This window comes from Rhinolophus sinicus, chromosome 12 (genome assembly GCF_057876585.1).
Source record: "Rhinolophus sinicus isolate RSI-liver-muscle chromosome 12, RSI-T2T, whole genome shotgun sequence".
Taxonomy (NCBI): Eukaryota; Metazoa; Chordata; class Mammalia; order Chiroptera; family Rhinolophidae; genus Rhinolophus; species Rhinolophus sinicus.
The window spans coordinates 9,698,645-9,714,056 of NC_142512.1; the positions used below are offsets into that span (position 1 = coordinate 9,698,645).

The following is a 15,412-nucleotide window of genomic DNA, read 5'->3' on the forward strand; positions in this document are numbered from 1 at the left end:
GTTCATCCACATTGTAGCATGTGTTGTAATTTCCTTCCCTTTTAAGGCTAATATCGCATTGTATGCATATTTTGTTTATCCATTAATCCACTGACAGACATCTGGGCCATTTTCCCCTCTCTACTATTGTGAATAATGCTGCTATCAACATGAGTGTACAAATATCAAGTCTCTGCTTTCAAATCTTTTGGTTCTATACTCAGAAGAGGAATTGTTGAATCAAATGGTAATTCTATGTTTAACTTTTTTTGAGGCTCTGCCTTACCGTCACTCTTGGGATTTTTTACAGGAAAACAGAAATAATCAGGCAGATGGCAGCAGGAGCTGAAGTTGAAAATCTGTACCTAAAGAAACACCGAGAAGACGTGGCAGTGCCAGGAGCAGTGCTGGCAAGACGAAGTGATGAGGAAGCAGAAAGCGTGAAGGGGCAGAAGCCGGGGTAGAGAAAAGATCTGCAGAGCAGCAGGAAATAAAATCTCGGGTGGTGGCATGAAAAGTGAGAGACAGACATGTGGAAAATAGCTGGTGAATGGTGGAGCACTAGAGAATATTCTCCCGATCTCCTCTTCTGGAGGACGAGCTCCAGGACACATCTGCCAACTCCAGCTCCAAGTTTGGTCAGCTTCTCCCAGGTGTCCATGAACACCTATCTTTCTAATAAAACCCCAATATCTTGAAATAGCTTGCATTAATCTTTGCTCCTTGCAATTCAAAGACGTCACTGAATTATCTGATGGCTAGCTAGGCAGCCTCCAAAGTCATCTAGCTACTTTCAGTCTGTTTCCTCATCTGCGAAGTGGTAATTAAACACCTCACAGGGTTGTTTGAAGATGAAAAGAGACCAAGCCTGTTAACAATGCTTTGGATAGCATAAAATGCTGTGCGTAATAGTTACCATGACCTTCAGCCAGGAAACTGTGTGTCTGGGGCTTCGATAACCCTGACCCAAGTGTCTCCAATGTCAACTTACCGGATGTTGTTGTGATTGGCCTTGGGCAATTTTTCACAAGCATTCCACAGAGCCTGAAGCCTTTTGTCTTGCTCCTGGATGCTGGGGAATTAATAGGAAAAGCCACGGATTATGGATGAATCAATGAAGGTTCACTGGCAATCATATTAACTAGTCATGGTAATATTTGAGAAGAAGGTGCTCACCTTGTCACTGACCATATCCGTAAGCTACGATGATTTAAATGTTTGGTTACTAGTATTTCCCCCTTTGTATTCTCTTTCTGTCTTGTCCTGTGCCATTTTAATAAAACTTCCCCTGCACAAGTCACGTGTCCCAGGTGGGGCAGGAGGGCAGAGGCTAGACACTTGCTTTGAGTAGGCAGGGCCGTGGTGTTTTCAGGAAGGCAATTCTGGCACGGAAACCAGGATGTGTGATACCTGCCAGGGAGTTCAACTGCTTTTACGCCATGGTGGCGGTATGTTGTCCAGTTCAAAGGATATTTAACAGACGCTTAGTAAATCCCTTTTGAATAAGCAAATTCTATGAACTCAATATGGACATAAGGAAATCTGACCTTTCCAGACATAACTCAGAGATCGGTAAGTCCCATGGAGCAAAGGATTCTCTCCTCTACAAAAAGATTTGCTCTAAGACTTTCTTTATTTACAAGACCTCTGAGAATGAAAAGAAATTACTTACAGGACTACACTTTTTATATGCTTTTCATGAAAATCTATATCAAGGACTAAGGCCTTATACTCAAACAACCTTTTCTCCAGAAAATTTGAAAGGAAAACTCTCTGGGAGATGCTCCAGCTCTGACCCTTCACCTAGTGCCCGAGGCAGGGTGGGGGCCGTCACCCACCGGCTGGTACCCAGAGGTCCTTCCACAGAACCTGACCAGGGAGACAAAAACTCTTTCCCTCAGTTCACCCTTAAGGAAGAGGTAAGCATTTTTCAAATAGAACATCTGCTAGGAACCTGAAGTGAAAACCAAACCTCCCATTTAGAGATGGAAAGATGACAGCTCATATTTGTCAGGTAGTCACAATCTGACCAAGGGCTGGCTAAAGCGGGTTTTCTTTCGGGAGGCCGTGAAGACCCAGCTGCATCCCACCTGGGATCTTGTGCCAGTTATGGAATCTCTACGGACCTCACTGTCCTCATCTGTAAATAGGATTAATGAGAGAACTTCCCCCATAGCGTCAGTGTGAGTGGTTTAAAAGAGACTGCACCAAAGTGCTCGGCTCTCTATCCAGGTCAGCCTTTGCAACGGCCGTGGCTGCGGCTTCCACTCTTGCCTCCACCAGTGGCTGACAAGTCTCTTGTGGCTCCAAGTCCGTTCGCTGTCCTGCTCCACAATCCTTTTGACGGTGAAAGGGTAGATGCCGCCAAGACCTTTCGTTCCATAAAAATCAGCAAACCTGTGCCAGTGCGTCCTGTGTACCAGACACTGACCCAGGGGCTCGGAAGCAGTCAGAAGGTAGTTGCTGTCGAAGCTCACAGCCTAGTTGGCTGCACACAGACAGCCACCAGCCAGGCCGTCAGTTTTCAGTGGAGAATGAACATAGTGGACGCAATAGATCGTCGTGACGTCAGCTGCTTCATCTTGGGTTGTCAGGCAGGTCTCTCTGAGGTTCCATGTAACGTGGCGCTCAAATAATCAGAAGGAGCCCTGGGGCAAATGTTGTGGGGATAGTCACATCAGGGGAATGGCCAGTGCAAAGGGGAACGCACTCCCGTCCTGAGGGAGGCGCCCTAGGATTGACTGGAGCCTCAGTCTTCTTGCATCTTCCCTCAGGCAGCTCTAGGCCTCTGGGCTATTCTGAACCTTCATTCTGAATCACTCCAGCATGGAAGCACTTAATGTATGTGGCTTGCAAAGACGCATTCTTTGAGTTTCAGGCCACCTTGCGCTGTCCTGGGGATCCCTAACTGCTGTGCTTGCTCTTCCTTGGCTCCACTTCCGACTCCTGGATGTCCCATTGTGTGGCAGAGCTGGCTGTGTCCTGCGGAGTCTGCCTGAACTGCAATCCTCTGTTAGCGTCTGTGTGGCTCTTTGCTGAGAATCAGCGTCATGAAACATCAATAGTTATCAACCCAGTAGTAGCCTGGGGAGCTTTGAAATAAGGAGCCCAGACCAATTAAACCAGAATCTCTGGGAAAAAAGGTCAAGGCATTGGTATCTTTTAAAAGCTTTTCAGGAGACTGATGTGCACAGACGGTTGGAAAGGGCTGTTCTAGACAAAATTAATTTCTTTAGAAATTGTGACCTTCATGGCAGCCACCGTCATTGCTGGAGTCTTTAGGCACAACACGCATCCTCTCCAGGGCCAGAAATAAGTCCTTGCTTTCCCTTGGTTCCAAGACCCTGAGCTCTGTGGCGTTAGGATCATTGCTATTTCCTCTTGGAGGCGCACCTTTGCAAAGAGGTGGGAGGAGCGGCTCCCAGATAGATCCTGAAGGAGCAGGCTGTCCTCCCCTTCTCCAGCTTTATGTCATCAAGATCACTGGGCCATTCAGTAAATAAAAGGGCCAGTTTCCATCAAAGGATGCGTTTACTTATCTTCATCCCCACCACAGTGCTATTCAAGAGAGGCACCAAGTGCCACATTAAGCACATGGGCTCTGGGACCAGACTCCTTGGATTCAGATCCTCCTTCTGCCATTTATTCGATGGCAAGTAACCTGCCATTACATACCTGCCCTATGACTGAACTTCCTCATCTGTAAAATGGGGGGAACGGCACAACCCACTTCATAGGGTTGTTGTGAAATTACACGAGTTAAAAACATGTAATGAGCTTAGAACAATGCCAAGTTTAAAAACCACACTCAAAAAATGGTATCACTTATGATTATTAATATATCATGGAACTCAACACTCTGTCTCCACAATGAGATATGAGAACACTGTATATTCAGCCAGCCTTTAAAAATGCACAATCTCTATTCTATCATGGAAAGAAAAAATAGCATTATGTAACTGGACTGGAGCTACTTTCTCTAACGCAACACATACTAGCCTGGCTTGACTTACAGGTCAGCTGGGTTCTCTTTCAGCCTCCAGTTCTTACAGAAACAGATACATATTCCAGTGTTCTTTCTGACAGGCTAAGCCGGCTTCTCTTTATGGTTAAATCCCATGACTAAAGAGCTCTAGAAATAACATCCTTTCATGGGCACCTAGCTGAGTCCTGTTCTCATAAAATGTTCTCCCTCCTTCATCTCTTTTTCCTGGATCGACTCCACTACCCACACTCTGGTGCCAATTCTGTTTCCTTACTGGCCATGCCCATTTACCCAGTACAAACCAATTCCCCTAAATAAGAGCATTTACTTATGGCCAAGCCTAATGCACACATCGAGTGAGGAAGGAAGCCAGGAATCAAAGAGGAAAACCACGCTTGGAGCCATAATAGGTGACATGGCTGTGGCTTTGCCTGCTCTCCATATTTCCCCTCTTCCCGCCATAGAACTAGTGTCTTGGGCGTTGTTCCTGTGGCCTTTCCTGCTGAGGCCCTCTCCCTCAGGCTCATCTTCACAACAGGGGAACGGTGTCCACAGCCCTAATGTTAGGTTTTTATATTAGTTATTAAGTAGTTGTTGTTAAAATATTTTTAGCTATTACAAATATAGGTAAAGACCCCTGTGACCACTCCTGTGTCCTCCTTGTCTCCAGAAAGAATCACTACCATCTGACTGTGTGAGCCTTTCCAGAACTTTCTTTTATACATTTACACATATAGCGAGGCACTCCCCAAACTGTACTGTTTTGAGTGTTGTTGTTTTTTTTTTCCTTTTTACAACAAGTGAATATCATGTGTGTCTTGGTTAACTTGCTTTATTTCACTCAACAATAAATCTTCACACCTTTTCATGTTAGTGTGAATAGCTCCATGTTTTGTTTTGTTTTTAACTGCTGCAGAGTATGTCACAGTGTAGATACCACAGTTTGTTTGACCACTCCCCACACCCTCCAACCAATGAACATTTCGTAACATTTAGGCTTTTGCTCCTCCAGCTAATGATGCATTTCCTTGCACGCGTTTCCTTGGGTATGTGTAAATCTATGTATCCATGATAGATACCAAATAGGATTTCCGGGCGGGAATTCCCGCCCGCCTGTTCTCAGGATTTTTTTTCACTTTCCCATTCCCGAATCCCGAGATACAAACTGTTTTCTGCTCTCCACAACGAATCGTTTCCACAAAGTGACGGCTGATACTTCCAGCCACCTGGGTTCAAGGAGCCGATTTTCCCGATTTCCCAACCAATTTTTCTCGATTTGAGAACGGAAAAGCGAAAAAAAATCCTGAGAACGAGCGGGAATTCCCACCTGGAAACCCTAATACCAAGAAATGGAGCCGCTAGATCAGAGGTTACAAGCTTTTATAATTTCAATAAATACCTCCAAATAAACTCCAACCCCCAAGACACTCCAAAATGTGGTATACTCACTTGGAAGCCTGAATCCACTCGTCATAGAGGTCAAAGGTCATAAGAGGTTCTGGCAACTCTCGGAGGTAAGATTTCAAAGCTCCTGGGCACGAATACAAATTGGCCATGAGCCACTTTGACATGGCGGAGACAAGTTCCAGCAGCCAGCATTACCCATGTGGGTCACATCTGGGATGAGCTCCCTGACCCAGACGACAAGACCAAATGGCAGCTTCCCGCGTGAATGGAGCCAAGGCTCTGGCACAGCAATGGGACCTGCGCTGACAACTGCACTGGCCTCCTTGCCTCTTATTTCCCACCATCATCTTCTCTTCTGTTGGTACACTGGGCAGACCTTTCTTCAAGGGGCCAGAGCAACCAGGCCTACCGTTGGGACCCCAAGTGAACACATCTGACGCATGTAGGGAAGCCAGTGCTCAAATGTCTGTGACATGTGGTCACACACCCTGCATGCTCACCCCTTCCCCAGGAGCCTCTATAGCACAAGGGACCACCTTGCTGAGGGGCTGTGGGCACCCACCTGCGATTGCATGGGGGTCTGCCGAGTACTCCTGTACGTCTACCACACAGCAGTCCAGGGCGGCTTTCAGCTTCTTCAGCTTGGAGGCAGAGGGGGCTACTCGGAAGAGTCCCTACCAACAGGACAGCGGGTCACAGGATAGCACTGTAACTCAAAGGCACAAAAGCAAAACCAACGAAGACAGGAAGTCTACCCACTCGCTTCCTCCAAATTCTCTTAGTTGCATTTTCCCAACACCATTTGTCAACACTGTAGCTGCTTATTTGCTAAATGTCTCCTCCTCTAGAGCAGGAACCGGGCCTTACCCAACTGCTGTGTCTCTAGTGCCTCACGTGGGGTGGCTCATTGTTCTGTCTCAGTATTCGTTGAAAAAAATGGAACTTGGGCACTCCGACTTCTTGCTTTTGTGTATTTAAGACACATTTTAGAGAAGAATTTGACTGAGACCTGGTTAGATTTGTGGGGGGAGGGTCTAGGAAGTTGGAGGTGAAAAGGTTTACAAGGCGTGTGTGTGTTGGGAGGCCCAGGGCTATCCTCACAGAACCAAGTACAATGTGTGTCCTCAGGGGAAGGGCAGACTGGGGTGGTTTGCGAGGAAGTCTTCGACACCGCCATGTTCCATTCTTGGAGTCACTTTCAAATCACTGTCATCTTTTCCATGTGAACTACATTTTGTAGAACAAAATTGAACTCGGGAGAGAAAAAGAGGAGGACAGGGGAGTGTGGAGAGGAGGCCACTGCAGGTCAGAGTGGGAAAGGAACCCCCAAGTCACAGACGGCTCAGTTAGACATGAGTTGAAGACCTACTGGTTTCTGTTTCACCCTCTTAGCTCCTTACATTCTGTGAAGCAACCCACAGATTGAGACACAGACTGGCAGAATATGTCTCGCTCCTTTAACCATTTATGGCCATTCAGATTTTTAAATTCCTTTAGATGAAAATGTTCCTGGTCTGGAATACTGAATTTTGGGTCTGCTAAGATTGTTGACTCCCTTCTCAGTGTAGGGTATGTCTGATAAACAGATGTCCAAAGCTCTTTGGCATATATGTAAGGAAGCTCCCGAAACATATTTGGACTAGTGTATAAGTAAGGCTGCTATGACAAAGAGAGCAAGCTACAGCACACATTAAAGGAGTGGGTTAGATCCTCATAAAAACATGCCATAGCCGTGGAAGAAGAGCGAGAGTATTCAGTGATGAACAACGCCAAAGAGAAGGAGGTAGAGCTGTCAAATACAAGCCTTGAGACCTTCAACTGTGTAACTGAGAAGGCTGTTCCACTGAGAGACGTATAAAAACCAGAAGGAGAAGGTGATTATTAAAATAGCTAGGGAGTCCAGATTTTTGGCTGTTAGAGAAAAATTTACTTGGAAGTGCTGAAGAAATGGCAGCAAACATGGGAGTGGAGCCCAGAGGAGGGGTGAGGACCCCGAATCCTCACTGAGTTGGAGGTGAAGCTCCAGGAGAGGATGTATATGCCACAGGAAGGGTTTGAGAGAGGAGAGGGCAGCGCTGGGTGGTGGTGCTGGAAAGACCACCGCAATGCTGCTGACAGGAGTGGGGTGGGGGGAGCCAGGGGATTGACGGTGGTGCTAATTGCAAGGATGCCTACAATAGTAACTTCACAGGCAGCGACACAGCTAAGGTGGCTGGGTTAAGTCACAGGACTGGGCAATCTGGGAGTCCCTAGGGATTGCTGAGGACTGTTTTAGCCCAGTGGTGGGAGCAGAAGTGACACCGCAGGAAAAAGCGGAGTAAGTGAGTGGTGGCAAGGATGCAGACTCAGCAGATGTTGAGAGCTATTTTAGGAAACTGGGTAGCACAAAAAACAAAACTAAAGAGCTTAGGGAAGGAATATGAGGCTGTACTTGGGTTGAAAGATTTTTTTTTCTAGGCTGGGGAAACCTGAGTATATTTGTTACTAAAGGAAATGAGCTGATGCAAAGCAGGGAAAAAGCAGAGCTAATGCAAAGCAGCGAGAGAGTGAGTTCTGACGAGAGCCAGAAAGGCCTGGAAAGAGCTGATAGAAGAGTCAGGTGACAAGATGGGCGATGCCAGATCATCTGACATCTGTTCTTCAAGAACCAGTTTATATGAATTAGAAATGTACAGATATTGATATACGATTTTTATTTCTGTATGTAATAATATTGTTATAGTTGTATTTAAAAACATTCTTTATCTTCTAGAGAAACTTACTGAAGTATAGATGAAATGTTATCGTGTCAGGGATCGGCTTCAAAATATCCAAGGCAGGGGTTGGCGGTGGGGGGGTGGGGTCAGGAAGTGGAGGTAGAGATGAAACAGGATTGACCATAAACTGGGTGATGAGGCTCATGATCTTATCTTGAAGTGTTTCAGTTTTTCCATAATTAAAAAAATGATAGAGCAAGAAAAGGCCTAGTTCACCTCAGGGTTCATGAAACTGTCCCTCGGGGACTGCAAAGACCTTTTCATCTTGTAATTGATAACACACATGAAAATGCCTGGCACTTAAAATGTAGTCAGAAAACATTCATTCTCATTCCTTTTGAATGGCCAGCATCCAGAGCGGGCCTGACATAGAGGAGGCGGCCAACACATATTTAAACATTCACTGGCTTCCTCATCTTCTGAAGCCCTCACAGTTTGCCTCACATGACTGACCTAGTGATGGCTTCAAGGCTGTAAGACTGTTTGGGGTTAATCAGGTCTATTTGATAGATGCTAGACTCGTCGCCCCCAGTAAGTTCATAAGCCCCCTTCTCCCTCTTTCATACCCTGCTCAGTAATAAATGCATAGCATGCTCTAAGTAAATACTGATTGGCTGATCAGATTCAAGGAAGACGGAGTAAAGATTTCCACATAGCTTATAGAAGAAACCTAAGATGAGGTCTCTCTCCCAGGAATTGATTTACACAGCAATAAAAACAACTGCCGTCAATTTCTCATAGACCTTTTTTTACATGGGGCTCTTAAGAAGTACTTTCTAATGTCTCCATCAATCATCATATTTTCAGGATCTCTATAAAAGAATCATGATAAAAAAGATTAAAAGTCCTATTTTTAAAATCAGGGATATTATGAAGAAGACAAAGAAGAACGAGGAAAAGGATGGGGGGATAAAGGGGAGGGGGAGGAAGCAGCAGCAGCAGCTTGCCTAAACATGTTAAATATGAAGAAAGAATGGCTGGAATGTGGCTCTAAGTTCCTCATGGCCAGCGCTTTGGTTTCCCACAATCCTCCACTCTCCTTGTAAAGTGTAGGCTCACGGGAAAGAGTAGGACCAATACGTGTTGTGCAGGAGAGGGGGCTGTACCGTATCTTGTCATGTTCGGATTTGTGGGGCTCAGGGTGAGGATGGTCATAGGAGAGGAGAAGATCCTCAGGCTGCGTCTCATGGAAGAGGCGACCTGTTAGAGGCTGGGTTTGGCTGTGCCCAGACCTACCTCCTCCTGCATCCCGCATTCCAGCAGCATCGTCACACACGCCTCAATGGGGAAGGCGATCTCTCGGCCACTGATCATGAGGTGTTCCTCCAGGGGCTTCCCGAAGGAAGGCTTCTCCACCCAGGCCTCTGAGGGGTGGAGCAAGAAAGGGATCAATGAAAAGGGTTCGTGAAGATCACTCATGCTGAAGTATTTTGTTCCTCGTCACACAGATTCTCCCAAGACTACCAAAGACATGGAGGCCCAGCTGGGTCTCTATTCTTGTAGTTTTGCAAATGACTGGCAGGACTGGGCAGGGTGAATGGCTAACTAGCTGTGTTCAGAGCTGCTGGGCTTCATGTGACACACACACACACACAGACATACACACACCCTTCCGCATACGTCCACGCACACCCCACCCCCTCGACTCATCTGCTTGAGTGGGTAGTGTGTGTGTGTACCTGGCTTCACTGCAACTGGATCAAGATAACAGCTTGGGAAGTTCTAGCAGCTCATCTAACCTTGACCTTGCTGGGTAGAACATAAAGGTGGGTAAAACACAGGGCATTGGACTCATCTGGGAAGACAAGGAGGCCCCCCACCTTCCCCAGCCAAGGAAGGTCGGCACTTACCCTGCTGTGCTTTTATCTGAGGCAACACAGCCTGCAAGAGTGTCAATGACTTCCTGTGGTATTCGGCTTGCACTTCTATGAGCTGAGAAAACACAAGAGCAAGCGTTACCCTTTGCCAAAGGGTGGGGTGCACAGGCTGCTGTGCCATGCAGGGTGCTCGGCATGAATGTGCTGCCTGAGTCACGGGGAAGGTGGTGGAGGCCTCTGCTCCCTCCTCGCTTCACTTAAAGTCATGGGCATGCTTCCTCCTCAGCCTCTGCAGCAAAGGAGTCACCATAAGTGGGAGTTTGGGAGATGGAACCATGACCGATTAGGAGTGACTTAGAGAGTTTGCCTTCGGGGCCATCATCCTAACTTACCGAGCACCCCCTCCTCAAAGCAAAAGGCAAAAATGAGAGGAGCAATGATAGAAAAATATACATGGAAAACACATTTAGAAATTCATTTGCCTATAAGAGCTAAATGTCATTAGCCTGTGTGAGTGCGTGTGTAGACACACACTACAAATTGTTTTATGCAAAGTGAGTGTATGCTATAAACAATCAGAAAATTTGTGGCTTGATTCACAATCCTCAATTACCTTGGGAGGTAAAATTGCTTTGATTATAGTAATGCAGCCCAAAGAACACATTCTTTCAAACCATCCCACTACTAAAAAAGCTGCTGAAATGTTGATAAGAGCAAATGAAAACCTGAGAACAATAATTGCTTCATTTATTTTCTGAACCCCTCCCCCCAAAAATAGGCACCTGTGAGGGAAGGGAAGTGAATCATTGTTTAAACGCTTGGTATGGAGGGTAGATACTATCATGTCCAAGTAAAATTAACATGGATTTTAAAAAATCGGAATATTGAAATAAATGGTACACAAATGATAATTAGGGAATCTAACAAGGCTTGGAATGTCAACAATTTCATTCGCTGAAAAAACTCTAAAATTGACTGTGGCCTTCTCGAACAAAACCAATGGACTATACTTGAAAAAATATTACTACTTTAAAATAAACTTTCTAAGCTGGAAGGAATGCATATCAGCTCTTTTTTAGGGTAAAAGGAACTTCTGTGCACTTCTGGTCCACGCATGAAAGTGCTGGAAGACTGCTAACAGCCCACAGCTATTCCACATACTCATCAGAGCTTTTTAAACTTTTGGGGATTTCCCTTCTTTTTTCTTTGCCTTCCTTCCTTATCATTCCATCACTTGCCTATTTTTTAATTTGTATGTTTTTCTCGACTCAGATATTGTTTTTCTACTCTCTACATCCGCTTTCATTGATGAGAGGAAGGCAAACAGGTCACATCAATCATCGTTTACCTACCTGTCATCATCTTTGGTAAAAGTCTAGATTAAAAACAAATATGTGCTGGGGGTGGGGTTATCATCCTCTTTCCAGTTTCCTGTTTATCATACACCAGGGATTCTCAATCTTGGCCCTACTTCCATTTTGGATACTTCTTTGTTGTGGGCGCTGTCCTGTGCTTTGTAGGATATTTAGCAGCAATCCTGACCTCTACCCGCTCGATGCCAGTAGCACTCCACCACCAAAGATGATAGTGAAAAATGTCTCCAGACATTGAGAAATGTCTCCAGACATTGAGAAATGTCTATTGGAAGAGGGAGCAAAATCACCCTTGATTGAGAACCATGGCCATAGATCCCTGCGTTGCAATCACCTTCATGGATGAGGCTAATTTTCATTCTTAGGTTTTTGGGGAAGTCCATACAAGGAGAAATAAAAGGCGGGATTTACCCCCAGGTAGAACAGTCAAACCCCCACTCTTTCCTGTGACATGCTCAACCGAGGGGCCCTCACTTCCAGGTCCACATTCCTTCCTGTCCACACCGTAACTCTTGCAAACAGAATATAAGGAGTCTTATCTTTCTGGACTCTTACCGTTTGAAAGTAGTTTGCATAGTCAATTTCTTTGGCCACAAAACTGTACATGTCAGCCGAGAGCTGGTCCTGTGGAAAGTAAAATGCACAACCACGGTAAAATATAAAACATGAAAGAATGGCTAACGCATGGGTCTAGACATCAGAGAAGAAAGAGCCTTAACCATTATTTAATCTCATTTTAAATAAAACAACAGATTACAAACTTTGCCATGGACATTTCCATGTTTCCCAACCACAGCTCTAGAGAATGAGTAAGCGTGAAAAGAACACCTGTGCCAGTGGTTTCCCCAGGAGCCACGTCTAGAGTTAGGAAAGCTGGTCTGGGGGAGTGATGTGCAAATTACTTCCATATATCACTACAGTTTGTGCCACCACTGTGAAGCAACGTCCAAGTACAAACTGTGCTTCGGTTCATTCGGTCGTATCTTCTCTTTGATTAGTCTACTCCTTTGCTATCTTTCATTCTCAATATGGATTGGTTGATCACAAACATATGAGAAGAGACGCACCGATCTGGAGGTAGTTGGTAAGACAGGTGGGCAGGGTAAGAGCTGCTGATTCAAAACTTGGCAAAGGCTGGACTCATTCCACTTCACACCCAAATTTCATAGTGTTAACAGTCCCGAGCCTTTCAGTTCTCCCTGAGATCACGGGCCATGAGCTAATGCTGTCTGACTCCACAATGCGATCTCCTCTGAGAAGAAGAGTTTCAGTTCCATAGGAACACCCATACCAAGGTACAATAAAAGTGTTAGGTTGGTGCAAGAGTGATTGTGGTTTAAAGGGTCAAAAATAATTGCAAACACCGCAATGACTTTTGCACCAACCTAATACATTTTGAGCAGGATACAGGCTCTGTCACTAACCCTATGTTGGTGTGTCATATATATATGGTCTCTAAAGTCCCTTCCTGTTTGGTTGCCTCAGGCAGGAGATCTTTAGAACAAACGCTAAGTTGAAGAGAGGAGAGTCTATAACGTTTGGGTTGAGATAAACGTGAGAACACCTAGAAAGGTGATCCAGGTGCTGAGTGAATTAAAGCAGGCAATCCACACTCCAGGGAAGAAGGTGTGGAACCTCAAGTGTTTTGTACCAACCCTGTAACACCCAGCACCTCCCTCGAGCTGCCAATTAAGCCCATTCCTAGTGAGCGCGATGGGATGTGAAGAGCGATCTGTTTCCTTTTCCGGTATCCTTGACAGGCAAGCCATTGCGGGGACATCCTTAGAGTTCTTGTACACCAGGTGACAGAACCACGGCAGAGTTAAAGGGGAAATCTGTTCTCTGGAGAGCTTTCAGTACAGATTAGTCAATGCTACGCTTGGTCCAGTTTCAAATAAGGAAGAAAGGGGAAACAATGAATTAATACTCATTCAGAACCGTCTAGGTGCCAGGAACAATGTCACACAGAATTCTCATCTAACTCCTAGGTAAGTGTTGAATTTCCAGCTTCAGATGAGAAGCTACCAAGAGTTCAAGGATTTTATGTGTCTGCCTTCCGCTTCTCATAGGAGGGGCTTAATTTTCTGGAAGAACAAATGAAGAAATGGAGGCTCAGCAGTGGTAACTTCCCAAGAATAAAATGGGCTCTAAGCCCACCCAGCTCAGCTCTCTTTCACCAGAGTATCTCTATAATGAATGCCTCTGCAGGGCTGAGAAGTATCAGAGGTTCAAGAGAAAGCAGTTTTGTGAGGAATCGACCTCGTCTGCCATCCCTGCATCAGCATTGTTCAGGAGACATCCATCACTGGCCTGGCAGTCATAAGGGAGATAGTTCAAGTCAGGGAAAAACAAAGGACTGAGTGACAGAAACGGCTCTGCAGGCAGGGGACAGGAGGGGACGCCTAAATGCCACATCAAACACACCTTCAACGACTCAGCATTCGAGCTTCACCAACAGATGATTTTAGAGAAGTCAGACTGTGTGTGTCCTTAGGAACATTAAAGGATTTTTAATGGTACAGTTAGATGACTGCCTTATTAAGTTAACAATACGGATTCCAAATAAGCCACACAGCAAGTGAGAAATAAAAATGGAAACTATACATCAAATTTCCATTTATCTAAATCATTAGTGACTTTTCTTTATAAAGAGAGAAAAAAAACTTTCATCAGTAATCACCAAAGCAAAATGTGCTTAAAACAAATCATTTGCTTTCTGATTTTGCAACTAATCCACACTCAGAAAAATACAAAGAACCAAATTCACCTGTAATCCCAATAGCAGAAGTAACAGTTATAAATGCCATGATGCATCTATTTTAATCAGCACATATTTTGTATGATTGCCAGGCTTATAAGAAATGGGGCCAGAATGATTTATAGCTCATTTACCCCTACCTAAACATGTTTTCTAATGGACATGATATTTAATCTATGGACGCACAATGTTTCTATTGTTGGATATTGTGTTTCTAACTTTTCAAATTATAAAGACATTTGAATAAGCATCTGTTTATACAGATTTGCATCCATCTCTTGCTTATCCTAAGGAGGATAAATTCTGTAGTTAATTCTGGTTATATAATTCCTTATAGTTAAAGTTAAAAATTTAGAAGAATAAAAATGAGTTGGGACATTAGGGATTTTGACATACACCGTCAAATAATCATCAGAAAGATAGATCATGTATGCTTTAAGAAGTAATCCATAAGTGTTTTGTTTTCCACAATAACCTTTTAATTTTGTTTAATCACAATCAAATTACAGAAGAAATTTAAATAACATGTTCTTAATTTGTATTTTGTTTTATCAAGAGTTTAACTTCCTTCTAGATTTACTGTTTATTAGTGTCATCCATTGTCAATTCCTTGTCAGCATTAAGTGCCCCTTTTCCTATAGTAGTCTTCACCTATTTCTTATGTAAAAGCATTGTTAGAATTCTTTAGATTGATGAGACCATTGACTTTATCAAATAATACTAATATTTTGCCCAATTTTCCATTTACCTTTTGATACTATTTACAATTCTTTTTTTGGTACTGTAGTTTTTAAATGGCTTTTCCATGTAGTAGTATCTATTAAATTTTTCTCTTTCTGATTTCTTCCTCTGCTAATCGGCTTAAGGCATTTCAACCAATAGTATAAATATCCATATATATGTTCAGTAGAGACTATATCATTTAAATCTTTAATACATTTGAAATTTATTTTGGTACTTGTATCAGACACAGAATTACTTTGTAAGAGCTAACCAAATGTCTCAGAATTGTTCATGAATAGATTATCCCTATGGATTGGAACTATCACAGATAAAACTTCTCATACATTTGGATTTTGGATTTTCTTCTGGCTGGGATGTCTCCCCCCCTCCCTCCCTCCCCACAAACACACTATTTTATTTCTTTTAAAAATAGCACCTACATTTTAATACCTTGTAAGAGATGGCAATTCAAAGCTCCAATAATTCTTCCACATTAACTTTAGAAACCTCATATCACCCTTTGAAGCTTTCATTACAATTATATCGATTTACCATAGTTCTAATCAAATTAACTTGGGGAAATTCAAATTTTTATAACATTGATTTTTCTCATC

General features: G+C 44.0%; 1 protein-coding gene across 7 annotated transcripts in view; it reads right to left on the reverse strand.

Moving 5' to 3' along the window:
* The window catches only part of ARHGAP44 (Rho GTPase activating protein 44), a 171,166-nt gene that overhangs the window by 28,376 nt on the left and 127,378 nt on the right, over positions 1-15,412 (reverse strand). For all 7 annotated transcript variants that reach the window (XM_019755260.3, XM_074320484.2, XM_019755258.3 and 4 more), the window contains exons 8-13: positions 11,873-11,941; positions 9,978-10,059; positions 9,364-9,491; positions 5,934-6,045; positions 5,414-5,495; positions 971-1,051 (exon numbers count right to left, since the gene is read on the reverse strand). In XM_019755260.3, the coding sequence (XP_019610819.3) occupies positions 971-1,051; positions 5,414-5,495; positions 5,934-6,045; positions 9,364-9,491; positions 9,978-10,059; positions 11,873-11,941 (554 nt within the window). The remainder of the gene's footprint in view (positions 1-970; positions 1,052-5,413; positions 5,496-5,933; positions 6,046-9,363; positions 9,492-9,977; positions 10,060-11,872; positions 11,942-15,412) is intronic.